The sequence below is a fragment of the Mustela nivalis genome (assembly GCF_964662115.1).
Source record: "Mustela nivalis genome assembly, chromosome: 12".
NCBI lineage: Eukaryota > Metazoa > Chordata > Mammalia > Carnivora > Mustelidae > Mustela > Mustela nivalis.
In genome coordinates, this window is record NC_139031.1 from 64948778 (window position 1) to 64976607 (window position 27830).

At 47.6% G+C, this 27830-nt stretch overlaps 2 protein-coding genes and 1 long non-coding RNA gene across 6 annotated transcripts in view; 2 read left to right on the top strand and 1 right to left on the bottom strand.

Annotated features, from left to right (window-relative positions):
* LOC309845516 overlaps positions 1-27830 on the top strand; it is a 50766-nt gene that overhangs the window by 468 nt on the left and 22468 nt on the right. Inside the window, exon 1 of one of the 2 annotated variants that reach the window (XR_014301320.1) lies at positions 7135-7437. The exons of the other annotated variant lie outside the window; for it this stretch is intronic. This is a non-coding gene — a long non-coding RNA (uncharacterized lncRNA). Of the gene's footprint in view, positions 1-7134; positions 7438-27830 lie in introns of those variants that run through there. 2 annotated transcript variants of the gene reach the window in all.
* DLX6 (distal-less homeobox 6) lies at positions 529-5997 on the bottom strand. 3 transcript variants are annotated; one of them, XM_082693597.1, is made up of 4 exons: positions 5187-5997; positions 3716-3909; positions 1594-1841; positions 529-1148 (listed from the first exon to the last, which is right to left on the bottom strand). In XM_082693597.1, exons 1-4 carry the CDS (start codon positions 5608-5610, stop codon positions 1019-1021), a joined length of 996 nt encoding a protein of 331 aa, XP_082549723.1. In that variant the 5' UTR covers positions 5611-5997; the 3' UTR covers positions 529-1018. The 3 variants fall into 3 exon arrangements, with proteins under 3 accessions (XP_082549723.1, XP_082549724.1, XP_082549725.1); XM_082693599.1 differs by lacking the exon at positions 529-1148 and adding an exon at positions 2605-2727 and having other exon boundaries at positions 1824-1841; XM_082693598.1 differs by having other exon boundaries at positions 529-1841.
* Positions 5147-6822, top strand: LOC309845515 (uncharacterized protein). The gene is made up of 2 exons (XM_082693600.1): positions 5147-5241; positions 6005-6822. Exon 2 carries the CDS (start codon positions 6010-6012, stop codon positions 6481-6483), a length of 474 nt encoding a protein of 157 aa, XP_082549726.1. The 5' UTR covers positions 5147-5241; positions 6005-6009; the 3' UTR covers positions 6484-6822.

The following is a 27830-nucleotide window of genomic DNA, read 5'->3' on the forward strand; positions in this document are numbered from 1 at the left end:
AGGATCATGCATTTTCCTACCTAGCTAGCTTGCAAAGGGTGTAAACATGAAGTAGTTATAATTGTGCGTTTACTTTTTTTTTCTTGTATTCTTTGCTCTTGTTTAAAAAAAAAAAAAACTGCTTCCAAACAAAGACAAGTACAGCTATATTATTTTGGCCAAGGGAAGGAAAAGGAGAGTATTCGGTTTCTGTACTGGGAACTACTGGATGTCTAGAAGTTAACCTGGGAGAGATCATTCCAGTATTGTTGTTGTTGTTGTTTTTAAATAAATAAATGTGTAGAAATTACAATAAAAATATAATATATAGAGGAAGCTGAGAAAACATCCACGTTTAATGTTAAAGTACTTAAGGCAAAGGCTAGTGCTGCAAACTGACATCTTTGCAGGCACTTGATGTTTATATATAGGGCTTCCCATATTAGGAAATAGGAATTCTTTTAAGAGTGATAGAAAATATACGGGGAGGGTAGGAGGAGGGGGTGGTGAGATAGAGACACACAGAGAGAAATATACAGGACACTCCCAGCGTTTTGTGGCTTTTACTCCATATATGAAAGAAGACAAAACCATACAAAGTATATGTACAACTAAAATTCAACAATATATACAGAAATGTTTCTCAATATAAACGTCCCTATTAGCTTAGTGAATGCCACCAATTCATCTAGTAAAGGTATCAAAGCAATAGAATGGTGATTTTGGTTGTTTCTTCTGTCTTTCCTGATTCCAGTTCAGGGTTGGGGGGGGTGGGGAAAGAGTGGTTCTGTTTTGTTGTTGCTCTTGTTTTTCAACATCATCATTCTTGCTCATTGCATTCTGATAAAACATGCAGCGTTTCCTTTGTGGCAATGTTCTAATCTTACAGCTGATTTTTCCTTTTTCTTTAGAGAAGGGCTGTTATGTGAGGGTTTTTTCTTTTGCTTGCTTTCTCTTTTCTTTTTCTTGTTTTTTTTTTCTTTTCCTTCCTTCCTTCCTTCCTTCTTTTCTTTCTTTCTTTTTTTTTTTTTTTTTTTTGTCAGTCTGGGATTGGTAAATAAAAATGCAGGAGCCTGAAATGCTTCTTTTTCATCATGTAATGTCTTAAGCTCATTAAACAAGTAAAAACGCTGCCATGTTTGCGCAGATTCTTCTGGTGGGGGAAATGTCTGTAAAAAAAAAGTCGTTTTGATGGATACTCCCAAAGAGAAGAGGAGGCTCAGAGCCTGGATCCCAAAGGGTAAGGGAAAATGTCCTTGCAGTGAAGGATTTCAGGAGCACTGGCATAGAAACCAGTCTCTCCCCCTCTCTCTCTCTCCCTCTCTCTCCCTAAAATGCAAGATCAGTTACTGAGGCTGCTCAAAGGAAAAAGCAGGTGAGGAAAGGAAAGGGAAAAAAAAAGAAAAGAAAAGAAAGAGAGGAGAGAAGAGAAACAGAGAGAAGAGAGAAAGAGAGAGCAAGAGAGCAAGCAAGCGCCCAAACTGTCTTGCTACACAGAAGAGTTCTCCCGAGCCTGCTCCTTTGGCTGGGTTTGGCAGATGCAAGCAGGTCCTGGATCCTCCTTGCCTTGTTCAGACGTTTCCCTAGGGTATCAATTTCCCTCAGACAACTCACATCATCTGTGGTCTCTGCATCGTGTCCTGGTGTGGAGAGGAGTACCAGTGCGAGTAGCCGGGCATGTAGCTGTTGGCGGGCATACTGACGCCCTTGGCTGAGGCAGAAACGTCCCACACCGGAGGCAGCGCCGGCGAGCGCGGCGACAGGGCCGCTGAGCCTGGGAGAGGGTCGCTCTCATGCGGGTTACTGCCCTGCTTCAGCAGTTTCTTAAACTTGGAGCGTTTGTTCTGAAACCATATCTTCACCTGGAACGAAATGCGGTAGTGATCATTAGGCACGGAAAAACATCAAACCGGTGCCTCCATTCAAGGCTTTGGAAGCAATATCCAAAAAACAAAACAAACAAAACCGCAAATGCCAAGTCCCCGCCTTCCTCCACCTCTTTCTAGCCGTCTCTCCCCCATCCCGCCCCAATTTACCAGGTATCTTGTCTGGATACCTAAAGTCATTGTAACTCTTTCTTCAGCTGGATGCAAGCCCAGGTTTAAAACAGCAGCATAAATAAGAACGAAGGTGAATAAGATAGTCAGGTTTAAAGTCTAAAGGTGGCTTTTTAAATGGAGAACTCTTCAGATGAAAGCCAGTTGAACACACTTCCTCTGGTAGTCTGTTTTTGAATTTACTAACCTCCCAAACCTGGCATCTCCATGCATGGACAGTGAGCAAATGACTGAACAGAGAAATGCCTGTACATTTATAACCAAATGCCTCGAATATACCCTGCATACACTGCACATGACATGCATGGAGCAGCTTTCTCCTGAAGTAAATATATCCTCATAATCCTGTAGGGAATAGGGATGGTACCTCCCTAGTTCCCTACTTTGTATGTTGCTCAGTCAGCTTGTGGTCAATAATCATGACATGATTTTCAGTGCAGTCGCTAAAAGTCAAAGGCCCCCTGCAAACTAAATGTGAATCAGGACTCTGGGATGGTAGCATATCTAAGCCAACACCCCAGATCTACTTTATTTGAAGAAGGAAATTCTCTGGGGCTGCTTATTTTACCTTTAAAATTCCTTAGCCACAGGAATCGGCTTTTCCAAGAAGAATACAAGTTACTGAGTAGCAGGAATCCGTCCACATCAAACCCCAAATATTTCCAGTGGCAATATGGCAAGAGAAAGCAGGCTGAATTGAAAAGAAAAGCTTAAGGGGCATCAGTTCTGAGACACCACACACAATCACTTACCAGCCAGAGTCCCATAAACCCTGGAGTCCCCATGCTGAAGATCGCCCACCTCACATGAGGCCTACCAATCCATGCAGCTAAGTTAATTGACAAGGACAAAAACCACAGGTGATTGCAGCCTGGCTTTATGACCAGGGTCCTAATATACCTACTTAAGCCCCTTCCTGTGAAGTCTAAAATGCCCCATATGTCTTTCAAATTAGTAGGACAGGAGAACTTCAGCAACTGTACTTAAGTGGGGCTTCACCTGCTGTAATTTGGTGAGCATTCCTCTTTGATCTCCAACTCTGCCATTGCTCCCAAGTCCTGTGCTCCAGGGAGGTACCCCAGCCTGCACCAGCCAGTCACCCAGGGTGATTTAAAACTCTGAGCTCAGGGCAATCTTCAGAAAAACCCACCTCACCTATCCTCTGATGGATAGTTTGTGCCTTGGTCCTTTCACTAAGTCTTCTTGGAGCCTATACCCATCTGGTCCCCTACCCCCTGCCAGTTTCATTTCATCATTCTATGTCCATGAGTTGAAATCCTTATTAAGTCCCAGGACCCACAAATGGATCCTTAAGAAACATAGGTCTTATTCTTCCTCCTGGCCTGAACATCTTTTCCTCCTACATGTTCGTTCTCTTTCTTGTTGTTCTGCTCTGGAATAGGCCTCAATTAATTTATATGTTTGGTCACCAAAGGACACTAGGCTGGGGTGGGGTCGCCGAGGGTTGGGAGGACGTGCAAATCCAATCCAGCATTGAATACCAGGTCATTTATTCCAAACTGTGTTGTCCCGGAAAGTGCGTAATGGAGCAAAGGCATTTGTCATTAAGCTCCTTCCATCCTTAGTTGACTAGGCCCAGAATTCCTCCTGATGCGCTCCCTGCCCGATCTGTAAGCAGGGTCAGCACTTCAGGGACACCTGGGCTTCTCGGGAATTACCTGTGTTTGTGTCAGTCCTAAGGAAGCTGCCAGTTCAGCTCTCTCGGGCAGGGCCAGGTACTGAGTTTGCTGAAAGCGATGGTTTAAAGCCTGGAGCTGCAGGCTGGAATAAATGGTCCGAGGCTTCCGAATCTTTTTCCCTTTTCCATTGAACCGGATTTCCCCGTTTTCAATCACTGTGGTTTTTTGTTGATCTGCAAGCAAAAAATACAGAGGAGCGATCACCCGTGAGGCCACGGCTACAGCCTCCCTGAGCTTGGCCCGGCCTGGCCTGTGCCAGGTCTCCCCAAAGCCCAGAAAGGATTTCTTCAAAGCGTCCCCACGCCACCCTAACCTCTCGGGGTTCGCAGTGCCCAGGGGCTTCCTGAGGGTGCGAAAGCTTCTTCCCGACCCTAACTCCGGCCCTAATAATGTGCGTGGACTGGACCGCGGGAGCGCCCTCGACCCTGGGGCAAAGAGCCTCGCTCTGCCGCAGCGGAGGCGGCGCCGGCAGTTCTCGGTGGAGTGCGACGCCGCAGGGCGGCTGCTCTCGCCACGGAACAGGGGGCCCCCCCCGGCCTGGCATTACTGGAGCCACCCTGATGTTTTTGCGGCCAGTTAACTTTATGTCACTAGCTCCAAGCCCGGTGCATCAAGACCCTCGGCGTGTTCGAAACGATGCTGCTGAGAGGGACCGAAACCCCGAACAAAACTCAACCAGCCGCTCAGACCAGCTCCGGAACCGGCTGAGCATTGCCCGGCAACTTTGAACCCCTCGGGGCCTGAGAACCGTCCGCCCGAGGCCCTCTGCTTAGCCTCTCGGAACAAAGGCGCAGCCAACATTGTATCGAAAACCCAGAGGGAGGGGGGCCTGGGCAGGCGTTGGCGGGGGGGAGAGTGGGGGGACATCTAAAAGCCCGCAGCAAAGAGCCCAGTTGTCGCCAGCTTAACCAGAGCTAGAGGCAACGTCAGCTTCCCTTCGGGTCACCGAAGCGCACCGGGCGCCACCCGCAAAGTAGGCCACTGACTGCCCAAATTGCATTCGGGAGCAAAACACGCTCCTCAGTTCCGGCCCAGAAATGTCCCCAGTCCTGCCAAACGCCGGTCACAGCCCGGAGGGGAGGAGGGAGGCAAAGGGCGCACAGACCCAGCGAGCTGGAGCGCGCCGCGCGGACCAACTCGTAGAGCGAAGCCAGCGCGGAGTCGGAGGCGCGCGGCTCGAGCCGCGCGCGGGAGACCAGGGAGCAAGGCGGGCGGCGCCGCGAGAAAGCGGAGGGTCCGCGGCGGCGAGCAGGGGCCCGGCTGGGCGGAGGCCGGCAGGCAGGCGCCAGGCGAGCGGGCGCGCACGAGGCCTGGCCGGGGGCGCGCCGGGCCGCCTGGGGGAGGGGGCCGGCGGAGGCCCGGGCGTTGAGGAAGTGAGCGGGGCGGGCGGGGTGGGGGGCAGCCGGGAGGCGGGAGGCGGGAGAAGCGAGCTGCCCCGGCGGCCTCTCACCTGTGTCGTCCCCTCGCGTCTGGGCGGCCGCGCTGCTGTTGTGGTAGGACTGGAGGTAAGGGCTGTGCTGCGAGTGGCTCATGTAGGGGTAGGCGGCGAGCGAGCGGTGGTTGTAGGAGTTGCCGCCGCCCGACGCGTAGGGCGAGCCGTGGTGGTGGTGCTGGTGGTGGTGGTGGTGCGAGCCGGCCGCCGCCGCCGCCGCCGCCGCCGAGTGCAGGCAGTGCAGAGGGTAATGCGCGCCTGCCATGGCCGGGGAGCTCTGCTGCGAGTGCGGCTGTGGCGGCGGCGGCGGCGGCGGCGGCTGTTGCTGCTGCTGCTGCTGCTGCTGCTGTTGCTGCTGCTGTTGCTGCCCGAACTCCATGAAGGCGGATTTGGACGAGTCCTGGCCTTCCAAGCCGTCAGCCATCGTAGTCATGGTCATCATCAAAACTTTGGGGGCTGGAGAAAGCCTTCTCCCGGGTTTCCTCCACCCTCCCCCCACTTGGCTCTCGCCGCTCTCCCCTCTGCAGCCACCTTAGCTCTTGGGATTCTTGCAAAAAAAATAAAAAAATAAAAAAATTTAAAAAGAGGGGGTGGAGGTGGTTCTCCCTCTCCCTCGCTCTTCTCTAATATATATATATTTTAATATAAAGAGATATAGTGAGCAGGGCCTTGTTAACTCAAAGGGAGGAGGAAGGGGGAGGGATGGGAGAGGAGAGGGGGGAGGGGGGAATCTGCTCTCCCCCCCTTCTTTCCCCCCTTGGATTTTTTGGGGGCTGGTGCAGTTTAAGGCAGAGATTTTAAGGTGGATTCTGCGAAAGTTGCGCGTCTGCTTTCAGACTTGATGCAGACGCCACGAGTCGAATGGTTTGTCTCCAAAGGGCAGCGCCTCCCCATTGGTCAGTCGCCCCCTGACGTCACAGGCGCACAGCTTCTACTGGTGTCTGCGCCGCTCGCCGAGTTCTTCGCCTACCTTCGGCAACTCCAATCCCAGCCTGGAGCTGCAGCCGGGGGCCGCGCGGCTCCGCGCGCAGGGCTGCCGGGGAGGGAGGTACCTCCGCCCGGCGGGCCGCCGACGCCTCCCGCCGCAGCTTGCGCCCCCAAACCCGGAGCCTCAGTTCCCAGTACCGCAGCCCTGGAGCAGCCGGGCCGGAGGCCGCTCTCTCAGTCCCCTCGCACCCCAGCTGGCTGCCTGTTTTCAGAAGCAGTGCCCTCTGCATTTAAAGCGAGGCCCCCTCCCTTGACCTCCTCTCCACACACCACCCCCCAGTCCCACCGTAGTCCCGCGGGAGGGCCCTGTCACCATGTATTTCTCTAGACGTACTTTATTGAAACCACAGAGGGAAGAAGACCCCAACACCTGGGCCCCATCCCTTGGTTTGGGGGTGGTAGAAAAAAAGAAAAATCAGACCCTGTTTTGGCGAGGTTCCTGCCGTTTCAGGCCGTAGTTCCTATATATTGGACAAGAAAGGGGGAGAATATTTTTCCCCCAGAACGCAACAGCCTGTTCTGAAAGCGAATCGTTGGAGGAATGACAGTAATGCATTTTTTCCTATTGAAAACAGAAGCTACTGTAATGCTTTCAAATATATGCAAATGATACATGCGGTTAGTGGTTTGGCAAATCTTGATTACAATATAAACTACCCAAGTAAAAGTGCCTTCGTCCTAAATTTGTCTCTCGATTACAATTCCAATTGATTTTATTTTATTGTCAACATTGTTAATGATAAAAATAGAGTCGTTTTACAGTTATTTTTACTTTCTGGAAGGAGGCAATTAGAGTTCTAATCAGGAATACACAAAAATCTCCCATGATTAACTGCAGTACTTTGTTCAAATTGCTGCTATAAAATTCAGAACAATTTGCCTGTAATGATTATGGACTGGGTTTATTTTGGGAGGTGGAATAAAAGTGGATATAGCATAAATTATCCTCTAATTATACACCAGTGTCGCCTCAATTATCCTCTTATCAAAATGGTTGTCTAACTGCCGCATTTAGTTTCAATTCTCTCCTTTTTTTCTATAAAAAGAACTTCATACCTTGTTATTATTAATCCATTTATTATTTGCAAGGGGATTTATATCCGCACATCCAGGTGGTAGAACCACTTCTCTTTCAAAGATGGACTGGGGAAAGACATTAAGTTCAGAGCAGCCCCGGACTGCGGATCTAGCCTTTCTCCCTCTAGTCTCCAGACCCACTCAGCTCCAGGCAGCGGAGCAGAGACATTGGAGTCCCGGAGCGCCGCTCAGGCCGGGCCACCAGGTAGGAGAGCCGGACCAGGGACCAGGCGCTGAAGAGGGCAGGCCGGGGACGCGCCAGGATTCTGGTCCTGGGACTGCGGGGAGCAGCAGGAAGTCTGCACTGTCAGTGGGTCGGGACTGGGTGGGCACGACAAACAGACCCCCAGAGGCTCCGCGCCAGCGTTCAGTCCGCGACTAGACCCAAGCCGCGAGCCTTTGACCACACGGAGAAAGGTGTAATCTAACATCTCCAGGTCAACGTGTCTCGAGGTTCGAGGGACGAGTCTGTTCTTTCTTTGGGAAAACTACTGGGGCTTATATGCACCCTATACGCTTGGACTCCATAAGTTATGCGACCTAAGGAACCCGAGAAATTGACAATTTATTGATTCCGCTCGCCCTGTAACTCCAGGAAAGGTGGCTGCAGAAGTAGCAGCTTGGACCCTATTTACATACCGTGCGTAGCTCTGCAGCAGCGGCTTATGCTAATTGATTTACTCAGCTCCCAGCCCGGGGTCTCCAGGCGTCGCCAGGCTAGTTTGCCTTTTTCTTTTTCTTTCCTTTCTCCCTTCCTCCATTTTATCACATAACCTGAAGCTCGCTGCCCGTGGGTTTTCTCCAGGGTTCTCAGGGCAGCAGCGTTTACTCTCCTCTGCCCTCCCTTCCCAGCCAGCCGCGCTTAACTTCTTGAGCCTCGGGAGCCGGTTCAGTAACTCTGAATTCATTTTTAAGTGGCGTGCCTTGTTCCCCTTCTTTTAACAAGAGGTGCACTTTAACACGCGAACCAGTAACCCGATCCACGCGTTTACAAATCGTCAGTGAATTAAAACAACAACAAAAAAAGCTTCAAGGAAAATGAAAGGTGGGCTGGATAAGGGGGAGATATGTGTAGGGTATGTGTATGGGGGGCCGGGGGGGAGGTCAGAAAAAGAAAAGCCCCCCCTCCCCGTTCCCCGGCGGGCTCTCGGTGCACCCGGGCTTCGCGCGGAGCTTGTTTGTAATGTCCTCAAAGCTAGCAGGTAGATGTGGCAGTTTTATTGCTTTATACCCTGCAGCTTGCTGTTAACACGGTGAAGGCGTTTCTCTCCCCCCGCCCCCCAATCCCGTGCATGTCTCTGTTTCTCTCTTTATGCTCGCAGGTGCACCGCTTTCCTTGCTGGCTTCCCCAACTCTAGCCGCTCCCGGAGCGGGTCGAGTCATGGCGGGACTGAAGAAGGTCCCCGCACTGAACACCAGATCCAGGGCTCAGCAGCCCCTATTTGCAATGGGCTTTTTCTCCCCCTTGTTAATTCCCAAGGAAGCCTGAAGGGCTGAACTTGTCGGCGTTGTAGCTGCAGGACTGTCATCCCACTCCCGTTAGAGGATAGACCCCGGCACTGTGTTCCAGAGGAACAAGTGTGCAGCTACACCGAAGTAGCTGTTGTCGCCGATGGGAAAGGTCCTGCTGAGCACCAGATTGAGCTCAGTCAGTCGGACTGGGGAGCGGAACGGGTCAGGGGTCCTTCCCGCCTCGGCTGAGGTGAGGTCTCAGTGCAAGGGGCTGGATAGAATACCCCACTGCTTGAGCGTCCAGCTTTCCGGCCTGTCCCGGCAACAGCTGGCTAGAGAGCGAGTCCAACCCCTCACAGTGTGCCAAGGTGGCGCGCAGCTAGTGACTGCCACGTGTGGCCTCTGCCACCAGCGTCCGCTCGAGGAGTTCGGTGCACAGTGGCTGCAGGGGCCGCTCCCCTCACGCGTTTCTACCCTAGGGCACCCTGCATTTCGGCTGCCTAGTCCTTCGCCCCGTGTCGTGGGCAGCGGTCGTGAGCCAAGGCGAGTCACCCCTAGTCTTCTCTAGTCCAGCGCGCACCTCCGGCCCTTCGGAGAAACCAGAACTCTCGGATTCTTCAGGGCCTCTCAGCGAAGCGCTCGCTTCAGGGGCTCCAACCGCCTGCCGGGCCCTGGCTTCTACCTCTTTGTCTTTCCGGCTGGGGATTCCCGGCCAGCCCTTGGGGGGTGGGAGGAGGTGAGCGAGCGAGTCCTGCGAGGTCTTTATCATTCAAAAGAGAGGTAAAGCAGGCAATCTGGAAGAGTAGAAGGCCAAAGGCTCTTTTAGATCCTGTAATAGGTGAGGGTCCTATTCACTAAGAAGTTTTAAAGAAGGCAGTCTTTGAGGCCTAAGCTGCTTTTTGCTTTTAAGGGTGTCCAGGTCTGGGGGCTTGTATTCTAGGTGTCAGTGTTATTTAGAGAAAAATAACGACTGTCAATATAAGACCGCATGGGTCAAGGAGCCCAAGGCCACTGTGGGAGGGCTGGGATCTCTGTGCTGGAAATTTCCCTGCTGTTTTAGCTCTGGAGAGGTGTTAGCCCGCTCCCTTTGGCTAGGGAATGGATTGGGTGCTGCGGAGGGTTCGCAGCCTCTGCGCCCTGCAGAGGTGCATTCAACCCGGGCAGGGCCCGGTTGGGTTTGGTTGCTAAGTTGGGCTCAGTTATCACGTTAATTCTAAGGAAATTAGACCTCAATAAATAGCCTTTGAATTCAAAGAAATAACTCGGTATTGATTTACATAGCCATGCTAAGAACCCCCTTCTCAAGCGGAGACATTGGTGGAAAAAAATTCCTGCTAGTCTTTTCCCCATTCAATGTAAAATTCTGTTTGTGTACTTGTGTAGGGAAAGGGTGCTTGATATCCTGGAAACCCAGGCACTCTTTTCCCCTCCCCCACCGCACACACCTGGGAAAGCTTGGGAGTGGAACAAGAGAGCTGCCTCTTTCCCTTTCTTAGCCCAAGTCAGTGATGTTATGTTCAGGAATAGGTAAAAGTATCAGAGGGTGCAAGAAAGCACTAAGAGTGTGGCATTATTTTCTCCAGTTACAAAACATAATGCCCATATTAACACCCTCCCCTGCCAGGCTCCCCAAAATCCAGCTAAAAAGTGGGACCTGTTTACTCCACACCCAGAAAGAAGCTCATCAAAGTCTGGAAATAGCATCTCCCTCATCTCTCCAGTCCAGAGTCCCAAGAACAGGTAGCTCGGAGGCTCCAACATGGATGGCACTGGTCCACCAAGGTCAGTCAGTGATGCCCACTGGGAGCTTCACAGACTTTTTCTAGACTGTTCAATTTGGAGAATATTAATTAAGCGTGTCCTAGCCTAGAGGCTCCTGTTCCAGTTCTTTTCAAACCTGGGGTCCAGGGAAGTTATAAAAGCAAAGCCAACCAGGTCCTCCAATTCAGCACCTTTGCCTCTCCCTGACCCCGTTCCCAGATTGTGCTCTCATAATCCACATAGAGAGCTTTCGTAAGGGAGGGAGCCAATATGCTGGGCCTACAACATATTCAAGAGGGAAAACAACGTTTCTAGCACCCCCAGTTTGGGGATTGTATACAGAAGTCTCCCCACCATCCCTCTCTTTCCCCTCCCTTCTTTCCTCCCCTCCTTCCCTCCCCACTCTCTCCTCCTCCCTCTCTCTTTCTTTCTCTTTTATCAAGCATAGGACCCCACTCCCTAATACACAGATACACAGGGGAGGGGAAAAAAAAAAAAGAACTCAATAATGTTTAAACATTTAGATGAACACAAAAATAAGTAGTGTTATTTATCTTTTTAACCTGTTGGATAAACCAAGGCCGAGCCCCCCCCCCCCCCCATATTTGCCCTGCTGGGAAATGCAGCAGGGCAAAAGGGGAAGGGATAGGGTGTTAGAAGTCAGCTTTAATCAAGCCAGTCTTTGGAAACTAGGACCTCCTGACCATTGGAGGATCAGTGCAGCCCTGGAGCAGCAGGGAAGAGAAGCAACAGGAAATGGGAGACTATTTTTAGGATAATAAGGAGTTAATATAGCTGGCCAAGCCTCTTCCTAAATGCCTCGAAGCCTCTCTGTTTTAATTTCTTCATCCCTTCATCAGCAGTAACATAACAAAGTCACAGCAAACGCCTCAACATGAAGGGGGAGCCAGGCTTAAAACAGCTCTTGAGGAAAACCTGGGGTGGAAAACATCCTCTTGCTATCATGTGAACTCGTAGATGCTTCTCTTGTTACAACAGAAAAAAAATCAAAGCATTAGAGAGAGGGAGTTGTACCTGAACTACCCTTGTGATAGAAATGCTCTGGTGATTTTCATAGTCATGCCTATTTATAGCCCCTTTATTTCATAACATCCTAATAAAGGGAAAGGTAATTTATTAGATTTTTAGCAAAACTTTCCTTAGGGGACAACCTATTGCAAAGCTGAGAGGGTTGTTTGTTTGTTTGAACACATTCTCTTACCTGTGCCCTTTCTCTTTTCTTTTGTTCAGAGCAAATCCATTCTTAGACAACTCTAGGAGAAAGAAAGCCCCCTTTCCATCCTACCCAGGGGAGTGAAATAGTATTCTTCTTTAGGTTTCAGTACTTTTGTGCAGAGAGTCCCCCCTACCCCACAGAGCTGAAAGCCTTTGCTTCTTTAAATACTCACTGAGAGTTGGGTCCATTTGGGTACGTGTTTGGGTTCATAGCTGAGTGCCATTTTTCTTCCCACGTGCTTTGTGGAGGGGGACACAGAGAGAATAGAGAAGTAGGGAATCTACAAAGGGAGTTGAAGAGAGATACAAGAGAGTGAACAAGAGAGAATGAGTGTGAATCTGCTTCATTTGGAGAGTATCATTCTTGTCATCTTCTCCATCAGATTCTTTAGAGACCGCTGTCCCACAATGTTAGTTGCACAGCTAATAAACCCAAGTCTGACACAAGCAGCCTGCTTTGCTGTGGGGGCTGGGGGATAGCTAGACTCAAATCCCTAGTGCCCACCCTTAGTGTTCTCTGCCAGACTTTTCTCCCCATCTCCTCCCCACCCCTTAGCGTGCTTTTCCCTCAAACACCTAGCGCTTCCCGCTGCTCCCTCTAACAGCTGCAAAGTCGAGGGGGAGGACCCTTTAAAAATTACAAAGGAGGTCACCCTCCCGCGACAAATGAACCCTTTTAAGAACGAGCCTCTGGAGGCTCAAAGGTCTTGGGCCCAAGAGTTAAAAAGCAAGCGTAGTGTTTCAGGATTTCGGTGCAGCAGTCCCAAACAGACAGGCAGGCGTCCAGGGCTCTCTTTGGGGCTGGGGTGAAAGAAAGGACGGGGGAGGGCAGGAGCCGGGAGGGCGGGCAGAAACAGAGGGCGACAGGAACGCCTGCGTCCGCAGCTGGCTCCCACGCGCCTCTGTCTGCGGGGAATGGGGGGCCGGATAATGGAATTCAGGAGCAGAGATCCTCCAAGAGCCAGCCACTGTCTTGTACAGATTTGTAGAGAAACCCTCACTGTAATTAAAACCGTACAGTCAGATTAATTCAATGTGTTGCTCGGGAGCGTTTTTAATAGTAAAAATCCGCTTTAAAATTGAATTAGGGTCGAAGAAAATTTCTGCGAGACTCGCTGGATTTGCCAGCTTTCATTGAAGCCAGCCGGAGCTGGACTTTGGCGGGGGCTGCACAGTGTCGCCCCCTCCCCCTTCCGAAGCCCGAGATTGGGGTGGGATGGGGGCGGGGAGGTGGAGGGGGGCGGGGGGGGCGCTGATCAACAAGGGGTACCAGTTTGGACTGGATTCCGGGAGGCCCGAGCCAGGCCCAGACGGAGCTCAGGGCCTGCAGTTATTTCTCTGAGGCTCCGCAGACTTTTTGACACCCAGGACTCCTCCCCACCCTTTCGCTATGTTCGGGGCTCAGATAGGGTCCCGGGAAAGAAGAGAGCCCTGCTGTATCTTGAAACAATTTCCCACTGTGGGTTCCCGCGTGTGGCAGAGGTTGGAGCCCTCCCTGTTTGGATGCTGGAGTGACAGGAGAAAGTTGTGGTTCTTTCCACTCACCCCCATCCCCCTTTCACTTCTTGAAAGTCTTCCAAAAATTAAGAGTAATATTTCAAGCGCGCTGTCAAAATGTCTCCCAAGCTTTGATAGGGCTTGCCGCCCCCCCCTTTTCTCCCCTCCCACCCCTTATCCTTTGCGTCTGGGTGGTTGTGAAATGCACATTAGTATTATTAAGCTTTTCCCCTTTAAGGTTAGACACCTCAGAGTTGAAAACTTGCTCCAAAGTTCCTAGAAGAGGTGGCGGCGGAGTGCTAATCGAAAGGCTCTCACGTCAGACCTGCTGCAGTGCGGGTGGGGGGATGGGGAGGTGGGAGGGTGGAGGTGGAAGGGCGGAGGGGGCTGGACCCCGCACTTTCCCGGGAACAACCCCGTTTTTAGGGGCGCAGAAATGGTCCCAGTTTCCTCCTTCCCTCAAGGACTTGCCATAGCGCGCGCGCGCGCGCGCGTGTACACACACACACACACACACACACACACAACCTGGGACAAAAATTCCCTAACGAGTTCGTCACATCATCAGGCCTGAGAAAACAAAAACCGCTGTGGGTCCCTGCTCCTCCGGCAGCATGCGCAGACGCTTTAATTGCCGCAAATTGTCACTCTGTCCCCTTTTCATTTTCTCGCTCCTTCGTTTATTTTTAGTACACTTCAAATGCCTACACACATCGCTAGTAAGGAGAGAGCGGAGCAATTATTGCCTTTGCCTTCGGGGCCTGCTTTGCCAATCATTGAATGGGGATGGAGTAAACAGGGCGAAAAGCGAGGCGCGTTATTGGTCTTGCTTATTTCAGGTGGAGGGCGGTAAATAACTCTCGCAACCGCGCCACCCCCTCCTCGTTTCTTGGGTCCCAATTATCTAGAAGAAAGGAGATGCGGCTCCCTCCCTCCTCCTCCCCATTACACCCCACCCCATGTGAGCCAACTTTTACTAGAATCCTGCAAATCCCGCCAGAATTGGCGGGTTCCTCGGAGAGCAGTTAGGGAAAGAGAATTCCGCAGGGACGTAGCTCTTAATTCTGTATTGAATAGAAAGACGCAGCGTGCGCAGGCACCCCCCCCCCCCCCACACACACACACACGCACTCCATGCAGGGAAACAGGGTCCTTTTTTCTCTGATGGCTACGCCAGTGATAGATGTCCCCAGGTAGGTTATAGAGAACCCTCTGGGGGTCCTTCCCAACTAGAGAGGCTTTGAGGTTGGGTTGGAGCAGTTTTGGACAGTCTGTTAGGGTGGCTATCGATCGACATTGCTGTTGTTCTAAATATTAGCCAGGAATTCTTAGAGATGAACTTTAAATTTAGAGATGAAGTGTCGGTGTTGAACGCTGGTAAGGCCACTCTACACCCAGAACCTCTTCACTGTCTTTCCCAGGACCGGCATAGCGGCCCGGGGTGGGGAGGGAGGCAGGTGTCTGTAGCAGCAGCCGAAGGGGGGGTTATCTGGCGTCCTGCAGAGGGATCCGAAACAAATCAGTGCGGGATTAACTCGTCTGTCTGCTGAATTGTCTCCAACTGCAAAAGCTGCGCGGGCCGCGCCTGCCCGGGCGGGTTCGGGTTACTTGCCCGTCAGGGGCGCGCTGTCTCCTCGGTGTCCCGGCCGGGGCTGGCAAGCCGTCCGGGGACCTGTCGGGCGCCTGGCCGGCTTGGCAGGACGTTTTAAAAGAACGCAGCGAGTATGATCTTCTCCATTCTCACACACACCCCCTTCCTATTTCTTTTTTATGAAAACATTTACAAGAAATCTAATTTCAGATTGTGGAAGTAAATTTCATGCTAGGATATATTTTACAAAACATGTAATCTTTCGGGCCGAAGACGTTTAATTAAAACCATACTTTGACAAGTTGAGTTTCAAAGCGAATTCACGCTAGCGCAGAAGGCTAATTCATATTCAAGATGCAACCTGTAATCCTGTTGTTTGAAAACGCCAGCCAGGGCAACACGCGCTGGATCTGCTCGCTACCTGCCCAAGGGCCCCCAGGACTCGAGAGTCCCGCGCTTGGTCTGAAGCCTCCCACGCTAAGACGCTCTCCTGCGGACCGACTTGGTCTGGCTGCCAGGTCTTGAGGAGAGAGAGGAAAGCTTCCTGGGGGCACTTTTAGTGTCCTTAAAATAACTCCTGCGGGATGGTGGGGGTGGAGGTTGTGGGGTGGGAGTGGTCGGAGACCCCGCACACTAATCCGAAAGAAGGCAGGGAAGACCTGGAATCCGGGCACCGCAAGAAGTCTCAGTGGGATTGAGAGTTGCAAGCCCCCAGGCTCCTTCTTGCTCCCTGACTGACCTGCTAGAGAAAAGGGATCCAACCCCCTTCCAAAACAGCCAAATCTCCATTTCTGGTGACCCAAAAAGGGTGGGTTTTCCTGCTCCAGCTGACCTATGGGACATCTCAAGACCCTCAGAGTTCTCGTGGAAGAGGTAGTGTTGGCTCCTGAAGTATTCACAGTGTCAGTTGTATTTTTGTAGTTTCAATAATCTTCCTCCTTACCCTCCTTTGCCATTTCCCTATAAATTGACCTGCCCCAGCTTAATTAAGAGTGGTACTGCCCCACATGGGAAGGACATGCTCCCAGTTCAGCTGGTTTACCAGCAAGCCCTACTGGCTAACAGCCAACTATATCTGTTGGGAGGGTGGTAGCCAGTAGGTACCCTAAGGTGCACACTGATGGGAGAGAAAGTTGCTATAAGATAGTCTGGGTTAGAGTTGAGGATGCCTGTAAACTGCAACTCCAGAGGCTGAAGCTGTGGCCCAGGCAGGGTTCCAGGTCATTATCTTGGGTCTACAACTCCGTGTTCCCCTCCTGACTTCCAGCCTGCTGGTCTTTTCTTCTGTTAGAGGTAACTGTGAGTTGTCATTAAAGTTAGACTCATGGCTGATCTGAAACCTGCCTCAAAAAAGAAGCTGAGACATGAATTTGAGACTTATGTTGGTTCAATTTTACTCAACATGTTCAAAAGAAAAACCTTTTATAGCAGCCACTCCCAAGGCAGGGAAGGAGGATTTTGCTTCAACTGGGGACAGTGAAAATTATTGATTGGCTGATGGACTTTCTTTTAGGCCTATAGTTCCTTTCAGATGCACCCTTATTTTCCATAAAGCACAAAGATAAGTCAATTATAAGAAAAAGCCTAAAATCTGATGCTCAAGATGGACTTGAAACTAAACATGGCTATCCCGTCTTGAAACTTCTTTGTTTTATGGGGTCAGCTTAGGAGAAAGCTTCATTTTTGCAAAGACAACCCCCACACACAATTGTGGTAAAGTTTTTTTTTTGTTTTTTTTTTGTTTTTTTTTTTTTTTGCTTTTTACAGAGACTGCCAACTGGCATTTCTGATTTCAGTGAGTACCTCAGAAAATAGACATGGATGCTGGCAGCTAAATGCTTAACAGTATGCTAATTTAATACTTACTGGTCAAATAATATTGATCTTAGGTGAACAAGTAAGACCTTGAAGTCACTCTAGTGCCTTGCATTTGGGAGTGTTGGCTGGGGTGGGACTCTGGTTCACACTCTTAAAAAAAAAAAAAAAAAAAAAGTTATGTGATGATTGTAGGCCTGGATGGTGAGAAAGAAAGACCTAAGAGACAAACAGAGGCACTGCTGGAATGGTTTTATCATTGTTTGAGCTGAGCACTAAAAAGTATGTATCTGACCAAGTGCATTTGAAGCCTAATCCCATGTTGGAGACTTGTGAATTACACAAAAGGGGAGAGGAACTGCACATAATAATCCCCACCTGTTTTATTTCAGTGATAGGAACAAGCAGTTTTCCTGTCACAGAAAGGAGCGCTCTCAGGGGTGTTGGAGGCCCATTTGTGGGCAGTAATTCTGGCAGGGATATAAGGTGGGAAGACTACGGTGTGGTTGGTAACTGTCAGGAAGGTGCTGCAAAGAGGGCAGGCAGCAGTGTTGGTGTGCAGAAGGGGCAAGATAGGTAATATTTCCCAGCTGGCCCACCCCTTCTGCAGCCCCAGAGAATCAACCTCAGCATTTCCAGCCTCAGAGCTTGGGTAGAGGTGAAAGAGGCCCATACAGGCAGGAGATTCATGTCACTTCTTTACCTTTCTAGTTCCTTCTGCCCTTCTATAATTAGCCCCACTTCGTAGATGTGCTAGCTAACACATGGACCTCAGGGCGTAGACCCCTTTGGTGTCTGGGAAAGGGAGAAGGATGGAATATAGGTGTTCTAGCTTCCCATCTCCCAGACAACTGTGGGGGCTGGTCATGGGAGTGGAGAAAGAGTTGGGTTTGGGGTTGTTTTCCCAAGCCAGGCTTGTACAGGGTAATGTCTCTATTTCTGAGGCTCCTTTGGTCAATGAAGTAGGTGGGATTTTCATGTGACTTGAGAAGGTTTGAGAGATTCAACATTGGGCAAAATCTCAGGACTCTGAAGGCAGCAGTCCCAGGATTTCTTCACTTCCTGCCCCTGTTCTTTGAACAGACTCCTTTCTCCTGTCTTCTTTCTCTTAAATTCTGAATACGTTAACCCTTGCTTGTAGTAAATGTATTTGTACTTCTAAAATGTGTCTTTTTCCCACAGAAATCTAGCGTGCCAAGGCGAGAATCGATACCAAAATACCCTTTTTATTTTTAAAGTGGGTGTTAAAGGCCTATTGTGGGGGAACCAAGATGTCAATGTGACCCGGAGACGCAGTTGAGATCGGGATTCTATTGGCTGCCACGGCAGGGCCCAGGCTCTGCACAGTTGGCTCACGTGTGAGCCTCATCATGCAAAGCCAAAGGCTGAGGCATGCGCACTGCGTGGGGGTGGTGGTGGCCGGGAGTACCGCCTTCTTCTCTTAGGACCAAGACTTCCAGATGCGCAATAATTAGGTTTCCTCATTAAACAAAGGTTTCCCCACCATTCCCCTCCTCCCACCGTTCTCTGCCGGGAGAGCTCCTTACAAACCAAGTTGGTTATCCACCCCCCACGCACCCCCCCCACCCCGCCCCGCCCGCCCCAATCTCTGATATCCAGACTACAGCTTTTACTTCTTAGGGTCTCCCCGCATTTTAGGGTCCTTTACATACCTCTCTATTATTCTTTTTCTTTGCCAAGGCCAACTTTAAAGGATATTAAGATGTGATTCTCTCTTCATTTGAGGTCCCTTCCTTCATCTCTCCCTCTCAACGAGATAAAAAAATTCCCTAGCGGTTGGTCTGACAGGAAGAGTGTCAACATCGCTGCTCCCCGTTCCTTTCCGCTTCCACCGCCTCCCCACCCTATCCCCGGACCCCCCCCCCCCAAGTGGGTTTCAGTCCAAAGTGCAGGAGCCTGGATGGACCAAGAACTTGATGGGCACTACAGCCAGGCACCAGTCAAGCTGGACCTCACACCCCCAGGTACCAGAGCCGGCGGCTAAGAAGCTCAAGGCCAGCACCTGCGAGCCGGCCTGAGCGCCTGTGGGCTGCTGCTCTGCGACTCGGAGCCCCCACCTCTCGCGAGAAGCGCGTGACTCGGGAAACGCCTGCAGCGGAGTCCTCTAAACCTCTCCAAGACCCCCTATGCGGACACGGGGACCCCAGGGATCCATCTCCTTGGAACAGAATGGCCTTTTCTGGAAAGGGATCTCAGTGGGCGAGAAATAGCCACCATTACGTTCAAAGCCTCCCGCGGGAAAGCCCCGTGTCTCTGCTCAGAGCTCTGGCAGACCCGCGTGCGGCGTCGCGTGGAGGACCGCGCCCACACGCGCTCCCGGAATCGCAGTCAGCTCATTCTCCCTGGCAGAAACCCGCATCGCTCCTCTGGCTTTCAATTACTCTTAGCTTACCTGCAGGGCGAACAGATTTGTATTTTTCCACCAAAAAAAAAAACCCTCTTGCCCTGGCTTCCCCCAGATTTCCCCTTCCCCCTCATCCGACCTCAGCCCAAAGAAGGGCGAGGTAGCAGTTTGATTCTTTGATATGACACAAATAATTGTTGCATCATGTAACTTCCTGCATCTTGGTTTTAATTTGCAGTGAACCAAACAAAGATATTTGCAATTTTAAAATAAGCACTCGATTTAATAAATGGGAACATTGTGCAGGGAAGACTATGCCCCCCCCCCCACCCCCTTCAGAAGACGTTATTAGCTCTGACAGCATGCCGCTCAGGTTTGCGGAGAGGATTTTGTAAAGGGATGACAGACAGGAAGGCCAGCAATCATGGGCTCCTTGGGCTGAAGCTTTTTTTCTTTCTTTCTTTCTTTCTTTTTTTTTTTTTTTTTTTATCAGAATGTTCTGTTCGATGCCATTTATCCTTGATGATAGAAAATTGCGCTGTTGCCAGGACGCTGCTGCTTGCCGCTGAAATAGAGGGCAGGAGCCACATTTCCATTTTCCGGCTTGAAAGCTATTCAAATGAATTTGTGGGGGGGGGGCGTCTAGCATAAACAAATGAGAATAAATCGAGTTCCCCTTTCCATTCTTTCCTTTAAATGGGTAGCTGTTCATTTCTGAGATAAAGATTTTTGTTCATCAGTGTTTGGGAATACCTGGGAGATAGTGTAAGCCAACGTACAATTTATTTTGATGTTCTTAAAGTGACTAACCACATAAACATTTAAAAAGAATCCATGTCTAAACATATATAAAGTATAAGAATTATATATACATAGATCCCGTACATACATACCTTCAGACAATTCCAAAATACAGTGGGAGATACACTCTTTCAGCAGAGTTTCAAGCGAATGTAATTTGCAAGCAATGCTGGCTGTTGGTAGTTTTGGCCTTCTTACTCGTGTAGATAAAGGAATTGTTAGATGGGTAATTTTTTAAAGCCATCCCCCATGTTATATATTTAAGACTGCTATACAGTGTAATTGCCCCTGTCGATCTTAACTGATTTAAACACCCTCCCCTCCCCCAAAAGTGATAAAAGTCACCCTTTGTTACCGGTTTCTTTCAAGTTAATTTTCCAAATTTACCTTTAAAGTTATCTAAGCAAATAGAAGTCAGAAGAGTGGGTGCACCGGACTTCTAACTGATGTGAAGAGGCTGGAGCCTGCACTTCTCTTCCTTAGAATTTTGATTTTCTGTTAGCTTAAAAAGATCACATATTAATAGGAACTTAAGGAATCATGTACAAAATATAAAATTCTTAAAATGAGAATTTAAAAAAATACAGTCCATGAGAATATGTATATTAACATTAGCAGTGTCTTGGCTGAAACTGTAAAACTTGTAGGGTTCCCACTGCATCTTAATAACTGGATAATAACTTTTACTGAATCTTAACTCCGTTTTGTTTCGAAGTCAGATACCAGCGGTTAGAAAATTTTCAGCAATATATAGTCTTGTACTTGGCCAGCTGGTATTTTAAGCTTGGGGGGGGTGAACCTAGCAATATTTTAAAACTTAAAGTTTTTAAAATGAATCCTGGGTCTCTAACTACTGTCCTTTTAGCTACAGGATGGTTTCCGAGTGCTAGACCACCGCTGTGCAAACCAGGGCTGCAGAGAGAGTAATACTGTAAAAACAGAGTGAGAGGCAGAGGGTGAGTTGATACTGATGTTCTGAACTTTTCCAATAGAATTTTCGGACAACTTCCTCAGCCAGCCAGGGTTCCTAGTTACCGATTCCTGAACAATCCTTACTCAACTGAAAATTTCCTTGATAACAAATAAGCATGATAATGAGAAACAATTATCAACGCCGTCAGATCTAGCTAAATAAAGCAAGGAAACGACCTAGGAAAGTCCAATTTGCTAGTGTTTGTTGTGATTAAAACAACTGGAGGTGAGTGTGGCGTGTTTAGGCACTGAAGAAGAGTCCTCCCCTTCCTTATCTTGGTCCTGGGAATTGTGTTCTGGACAAAAAGCTTCACCAGCAGGCTGCTTTTCCAGTTGAGGCAATTCACCAGGTTCCTCATTGAATTCCCACTCCAGGTAGGCGCTTGGGGGCGGGCAGCGGGAGTCCGGCGCCGCCAGGACGGAGAGGCGAAGGCTGGAGCGCTCGGGCGGGGCTACGGCAACTGCGGCAGAGGGGACCTCCCAGCCCCGCACCCCTGGCCCTGGAAGGAGCCTGACTTCAAGCCCCCCCACCGTGCGGCACCGCACGGGCGCGTAATGGATGTTACGCAAAAGGAGGTGGAACCTCGTTGGGTGTCAGCGCGGGGATACACACGCGGGAAGGACCCCCTTCCCCAGCGTCGGGTCCTACCTAGACCTTTATCCGGCTCTATTCTGCCGAATCTTCTTTTCCAACCAGTTCCTGGGCTTTGGCCACGTAGCGTGCCTGGGTTTGGAGGGTGAAAGGGAAGTGGTGAAAGGAAAAAAAAAAAAAAAAAAGTCTTCCGAGCGCTGACCTAATGGAACTTGGAAGAGCGAACAAGACTAAGGTGCGCTTAGGAAAAAGCAGGGCTCAGCTGGGTGAATGGGCGTCGGGATCGAGACTTCTTGTGTGGGTGTCTCTGTGTGGCTAGGCGTGCAGAGTTGCGGAAAGGGTGAGTTTGGGGTAGAATTGTGTAAACCAAGAGTGCAGACCGTGGGATCACAGACGGGGTGGAGAGAACGTCCGCCCCCCTCCCCCTCCCCCCCCCGCAGTTCGTTCTCCCTGGCAGTTCCGAGTCCCTAAAGCAGGTTGAGCTACACTCTGGCGCGCCCTCTTCTAGGTAATGTAGCCGAAATCACAGTCAAGTTTGGCGGAGGGGAGCTTTTTCTACCCCTCCAAGAGGTGTATACACTAAGCCTTAAAAATAGAAGTGATTTTTTCCATCACATTCTGAGATCCTAGGAATATACGACTTGCTTTTTTTCCTCAACAAAAGAACAAGCACCTCTGAGAGGCTGCAGAAACACTCACTCTTTAGGGGTTCCAGCATCCAGGAATGTCACACGCGGTGAAAATACAAAAGCTCAACATTTTGATATTTTAGAAGATTTTTTCTTCTTTTAAATCCTCCGCGTAAATGCCTGGTTGTAACGTGAAAGTGCTTTCGTGTAAAAACATGCTGCAGGGTTCCCCCCTTCCTTTTCTTTATGTGTATTAGCAGCTGCAAAACATTCCAAATGAGCTAGAAGGTCATTGTGGAGACTTATTAATATGGCATTCAGTGCCGGCCTCATCAACAGCCAAAAGCCTCACCCCAGAAAATTAGAAAAGAGAAAGCCAAGGTGCTTAAAAATACCAGGTACTTTAAATTCTGCATTGCCTCCCAAATCCCAAATAACTTTTCATAGTTAGCCTTTGAACTGTTAACCCATCACATTCATATTCCATTTCCCCTGTGTCCCAGGGCTGCATTTGTAGCTACTTCTTACATCTCCGGACCTTTGAGATGCGCAGTGCAAACAGTAAAGAATCACATTAATCCTGCTTTGATCTCCAAAGGGAGATCATAGCACAAATCAGGTCACCACACAGATAGATGCTGCTGTGAGAAGGAGCCACCTCCCCTTCTTTTCTTTCTTTCTTTTTCTTTTTTTTTTTTTTTTTTTTTTGCTTTTCTCTGTGTGTGTGTGTATGTGTATGTGTGTTTCTTCAAGATATCTTTCTTGGCTTCAGGATATTCGTTGCCAGTTGGCAAACTGGAAAATGTCGGTATGAACTATAACTTTTTATTTAAAAGCTGGAGGATGAAATATCTTAGATGAAGTCCCCCCCCCCCCTTTTTTTGGTCTTACAGATGTAGATACTGGGGCTTATGTCCTCATCTTTCTACCTGGTTATTTGCATAAATACATTGGAACATTTTCCAAATACATGCCCCAAACACAACCTCCACAGGAACTTAATTGCCTGGAGAAAAGTTTTATTTCCTCTGTCTTGCTTTACTCCTTCGTCCTGTAGGCATAGGATAATAGCAGTTAATCTGCTTAGATAATTTAAGACTTAAAGATTAGAAGGCCTATATTGACAATTTCAAAATTCAAGTCTGAGTGCTTTGGCTAAGCAAAGCTTAGGAGATGACAGATGTGATAAAAGAACTGCCAAAAACTAGACTTTATTAAAACTAAAAAGTGTGATGTTTTTGTGGTTTTGAAAGAAATGATTGTTATATGCTCACTCAATCCAAATGTGTCCCTAAACAAACAACTGTAGAGTATTTTATTTTATACTACCTGATATTTATACACACAATACAGTATTTCACTCTGCTTGCATACACACACACAGATTCTACAGTGCTTTTCAAGACACCCCCTATATACATAAATACAGTTAATCAGGTAGTGTAGTTAGTATAGTTGAGCTACAAACTACACACAAGTGATGTGTACATGATCATAAACATTTGCGCTATGTACACATCCTTCCCCTCATTTCTCAATTTTCTGCCAGTGCATCAACATTATATTGCAAGAAACTCCTTATGAAGCTGTAGCTGCTACCAGCTTGTTTCAGAACTTGTTGAATGGGAGGAATACAAGCAGATATCTGAATTTGTTTAAAAAAAAAAATGCTCTTCTGCTTCACTTCATCCCTATCAAAGTTGATTTTCATTTAATCTCAGTGGGCCAGCCTCCATGACAGCCCAATTCACACTGACACCGAGGCTACCCAAATGTTTCTACATGTTGGATAAAGTACATTAAGCTGCTTCGGACCAAACATATCCTTTTAAAGTGATTTTAGATGCATTTGGGAGCACAGCCTAGAAGGCAGACTACCATGGAAAGAGAGCATCAGGAAGGAAGGGAGCAAAGAGAGAAAGCAGGTGAAGGGAGAAAACCCTGTGTGTGAGAACTTAGGCAGAGAGATCTTTCGTGGCCATAGATCCTATCCTGTGAATCTCTGAAGTTATTTTCAGACTCAGTGTCTGTTCTTACCTTAGTGGTCTCCTTTTTCCCCGATCCATTCCTCTAAATATGCTACCATTAAAATCTTCTTCTGGAGACTTTATAGAGGAAGCTGCCAAAATATTTCTTTATAGGCTGTTGTGGATATTTTAATGGATTAAGATACATAAAGCATTGCATTAAGCCTCTTAGAAATGCCCGTTTTGGGGATATTTAACTGAAAAACGTTATTGTCACATCCATATGAGCTGATTTGTGTGTTGTCTTACTTGTGACTTAACCTGCTTCTACAGTTCATTTTATAAGCTGACTTTAAACTTATTTAAACTTATTGTAAAAAAAAAAAAATCTCTCTAGAAAAGCAACAAATGGGGGATCTGGGTGGCACAGCGGGTTAAAGCCTCTGCCTTCAGCTCAGGTCATGATCCCAGGGTCCTGGGATGGAGCCCCACATCAGGCACTCTGCTCAGTGGGGAGCCTGCTTCCCCACCCCGCACCTGCCTCTCTGCCTACTTGTGATCTCCTTCTGTCAAGTAAATAAATAAAATCTTTAAAAAGAAAAAAAGAAAAGCAACAAATGTTGGATACTTGTTGGTCCTTGACGATGGAAATAAGCATCACATCGTAATTAGCTTTAGAGTTTTGCTAAAAATTCTAATCTCTTCAATCTGCTCTTTTCCTTTTGCCAGGATCCCAAGAGCCTGGTATGTCGCATGTGTATAAGGAGAGAGAATAGGCGTCCTTGTCTTTTTAATTAAAGTTTATGCAGCCTGTAGAAAGTAGTAATTTTCTAGAAAATTAGATCATTTTAGATCACTATAGTTCCATTCTACTATCTTAACCATGGTTCTAAGCAAATCTTGCCCTTTCAAAACCATCAATTATAAAGCAAAGAATACCAAAAAAGTATTCTGAATTTAAAGTATTCAGATTTCACAATATGACTCTGTCTCCATGAGAGTAAGTATAAATGAAGGATTCTACCATATATGCATGGTGTGACAATCCACATTGGTTTCTTTATGGCTTATCAGAGTGACAGAAGTTCCTATCTCTGCTTGTCCTGATTCTAGGGGTTATGATTCACATGCTCAAAGGGGCTTCTTAAGTCACTGCTCTTTTTCTCAAGTTGGAAATCAAATTTAACCAGAAAATAATCAAGGTCTTGGTCCAAAGGATTAAAAAAAAAAAAAAAGTTAGCCTTTCTTTAAGGGGACTCACCTCTCAAGTTTTTAGAGGCTCTGCACTGCCTGTAGAACAAAGATAAGCTCCACAGTTTGGCATACCTGGGGAGGCTTAGAGCTTAGTGGGGAAGACCTTCGGTTCTCGAGTCAGACTGCTGCAGAATCTTGAACAAATTATTCTTCTTTTCTGTGTCTCAGTTGTCTTTTTGGACAACTGGAATGACGATCTGAAATGACCTATTTGGTAATGGTGACTTGAATGAGATAAATGCCTGTAAAAGGTTTATAGTAAGGAGTTTTGTGAAGAATAGTGTTGAAAAAATGCTAGCCAATGCTTGCCTATAACATTAATAGAATGCCTAACAAGGCCTTTTAGTTTCTTCTTCTGCATATGTGTCCTCTTATTCTAGAAAGCACTCCCTGGCTCATAGCCAGCCTGGCTAACTTCTTACCTCTCCAGCTCTGCTCAAGTAATACCACCTTGAGAAGTCTTCTCTGATGCTTGAAATTAGGTATCTGTCCTTATGATTCCACAGAACCCACTGTTTATTGCTTTTATGGTATTTTGTAGGTTTTTTTTTTTTCTTGTCATTGTTATCTGTCTCCCTACTTAAACAATAAACTGTCCTAAGTGACATGTAATATTTATTTTTATTTCTTGGAACTTACAAATACTCAATATATATATGCTAGATAGATAAATATTTGGTGTGTCTGTTTTATTTACACTTATAAATAAGTTGTAATTACATGGATTCTTCTACATTTAGTTTTCTCTACTTACTATGCCTCAAAGAGAGTACTCAAAGGTACCTATCCGCCCCATAAGCAATGCTATGAAGAGTTTTGATTGTGGGCTCTGTAAGGAATTGTTGGTATTTTCAGGACAAAATATCTTCAGTGAGTTTCCCAATTTAATTGAAGAATTCATGAACAAGGTTCATGATTTGACATGACAGGGTTACCTGTCAAATCTGTAGATATTTGGCCATACTATTCAACATATGGCTTATGCATATTCCTTGGATAGTGATTTAGATTATCTACACGAATGTTAATAGGTAGGTTTCAAGGACGCCTGGGTGGCTCAGTAGGTTAGATAGCTGCTTTCAGCTCGGGTCACAATCCCAGAGTCCTGGGATCGTGGATCCCCTGCATCGGGCTCCTTCCTCAGTGGGGAGCCTGCTTCTCCCTCTCCCTCTGCCTACCTCTCTGCCTCCTTGTTCTAGCTGTCTGTCAAATAAATAAATAAAATCTTTTTAAAAATTAGTTAGGTTTCAACTATTCCAGTGTGCTGGCCAGGTGGATTGCCAACTAATCCAATTGTGCCCCTGGTTTAAAGGACATATGTATATGAAAAAGTCATTAACAGAGATTGCATGGATCCCAAGTATCTTCAAGACCAGTTAGGCTTGTTTCACTGGCTTCTTGGATTCATACAACTCTGGAACAGAAATACAGGGAAACCTTCATAGGGCTGGCTAATTTGAGGGAAGAACAATATAAACCAAGATATGTCAGAATTATAGAATATTGTATGTAACCTGCCATATAGAAAATATTTACATAAACCAGGGACCAATACTCTGTGGCCAAGACCTCATAACAGGGTCTCCTTTAATGAGTAGACCAGGATGCTCTGCAATCGTTTCATTAATTGTCAGAAACAGTCATTACTGGAGTGTTTGAAAGCAGTTTGTTTTCTTAAGATTAATCACCCCCTGCAAAGCTCACTTAATTAGATTTGTAAACTCTCACTTCACTAAAGGAAAAGTTAAACCAGTTCTCCATTTTGGAATTATCAAATGTTTCAAAGGTACAAGGTCCAAATCAACTATATTTTCCTGGAACAACTTAATAAATATATGAGTTAAGGGATAATAACAATGATTCCTACTGCTCTGCTCCTGTAAACCATAACTGATTTTATAATCTTTTCTCTAGTCCCCTTGAAAATTAAACAGAGCTATACAAAATTAAAAAAAAATTCCACTTCATTGTGGGAACAATAGAATTTCCATTGATGATGGAGAAATACTATGTTCTTTGACCTAAAGAATGAAGTGAATATTTCGATTTGCTTGCAAGTCCAGAGAACGGGCCTCACAGAAGCTGCAGGACGATCTTGGGAAAGGTCACGCAGTCCCTTTTCTTGTACCTAGGCAGAGCACTTCCGTGCTATCACAGGATCGACATTATTCAAAGCTCAGTACAGCTCTAACCCAGCACTTACATGCTCCCGAGAAGCATTTCATTGCTCCACTAAGACAAAGGAGGTCAAGGAAAGGGAAGGAATGGAGAGATAGGAATTTGTATTTTGCAACTGGCATAAGACAATATGGAGTGAGTATGGGATCCAAAGATTAGGAAACGGTAAATATCTAGTAAGGGAAGTGGTAAAGTTTGCTGTGCAAATGGGTTTTTCCATTTCTGCCACTACTTTTGTGGCTCTTCCTATTCATGTACGCCCCACATCTTTCCATGAAGGCTTTGAAGTGGCATTAATATCGGACATGTAAAACAAAATGAATTCTTTTACTTCTCTTACTCTCACTCCAGACCCCAGCTATAGAATTGCTCACAGCAAGAAATTTCTGGCAGTGGAACTAATCTTTTACTAGTTTTAACACACATAAAAATCCCTTGCTTTCTTTTTCCTATGTAGATAATATTGGTCCAGAAAAAGACAGCCCTTT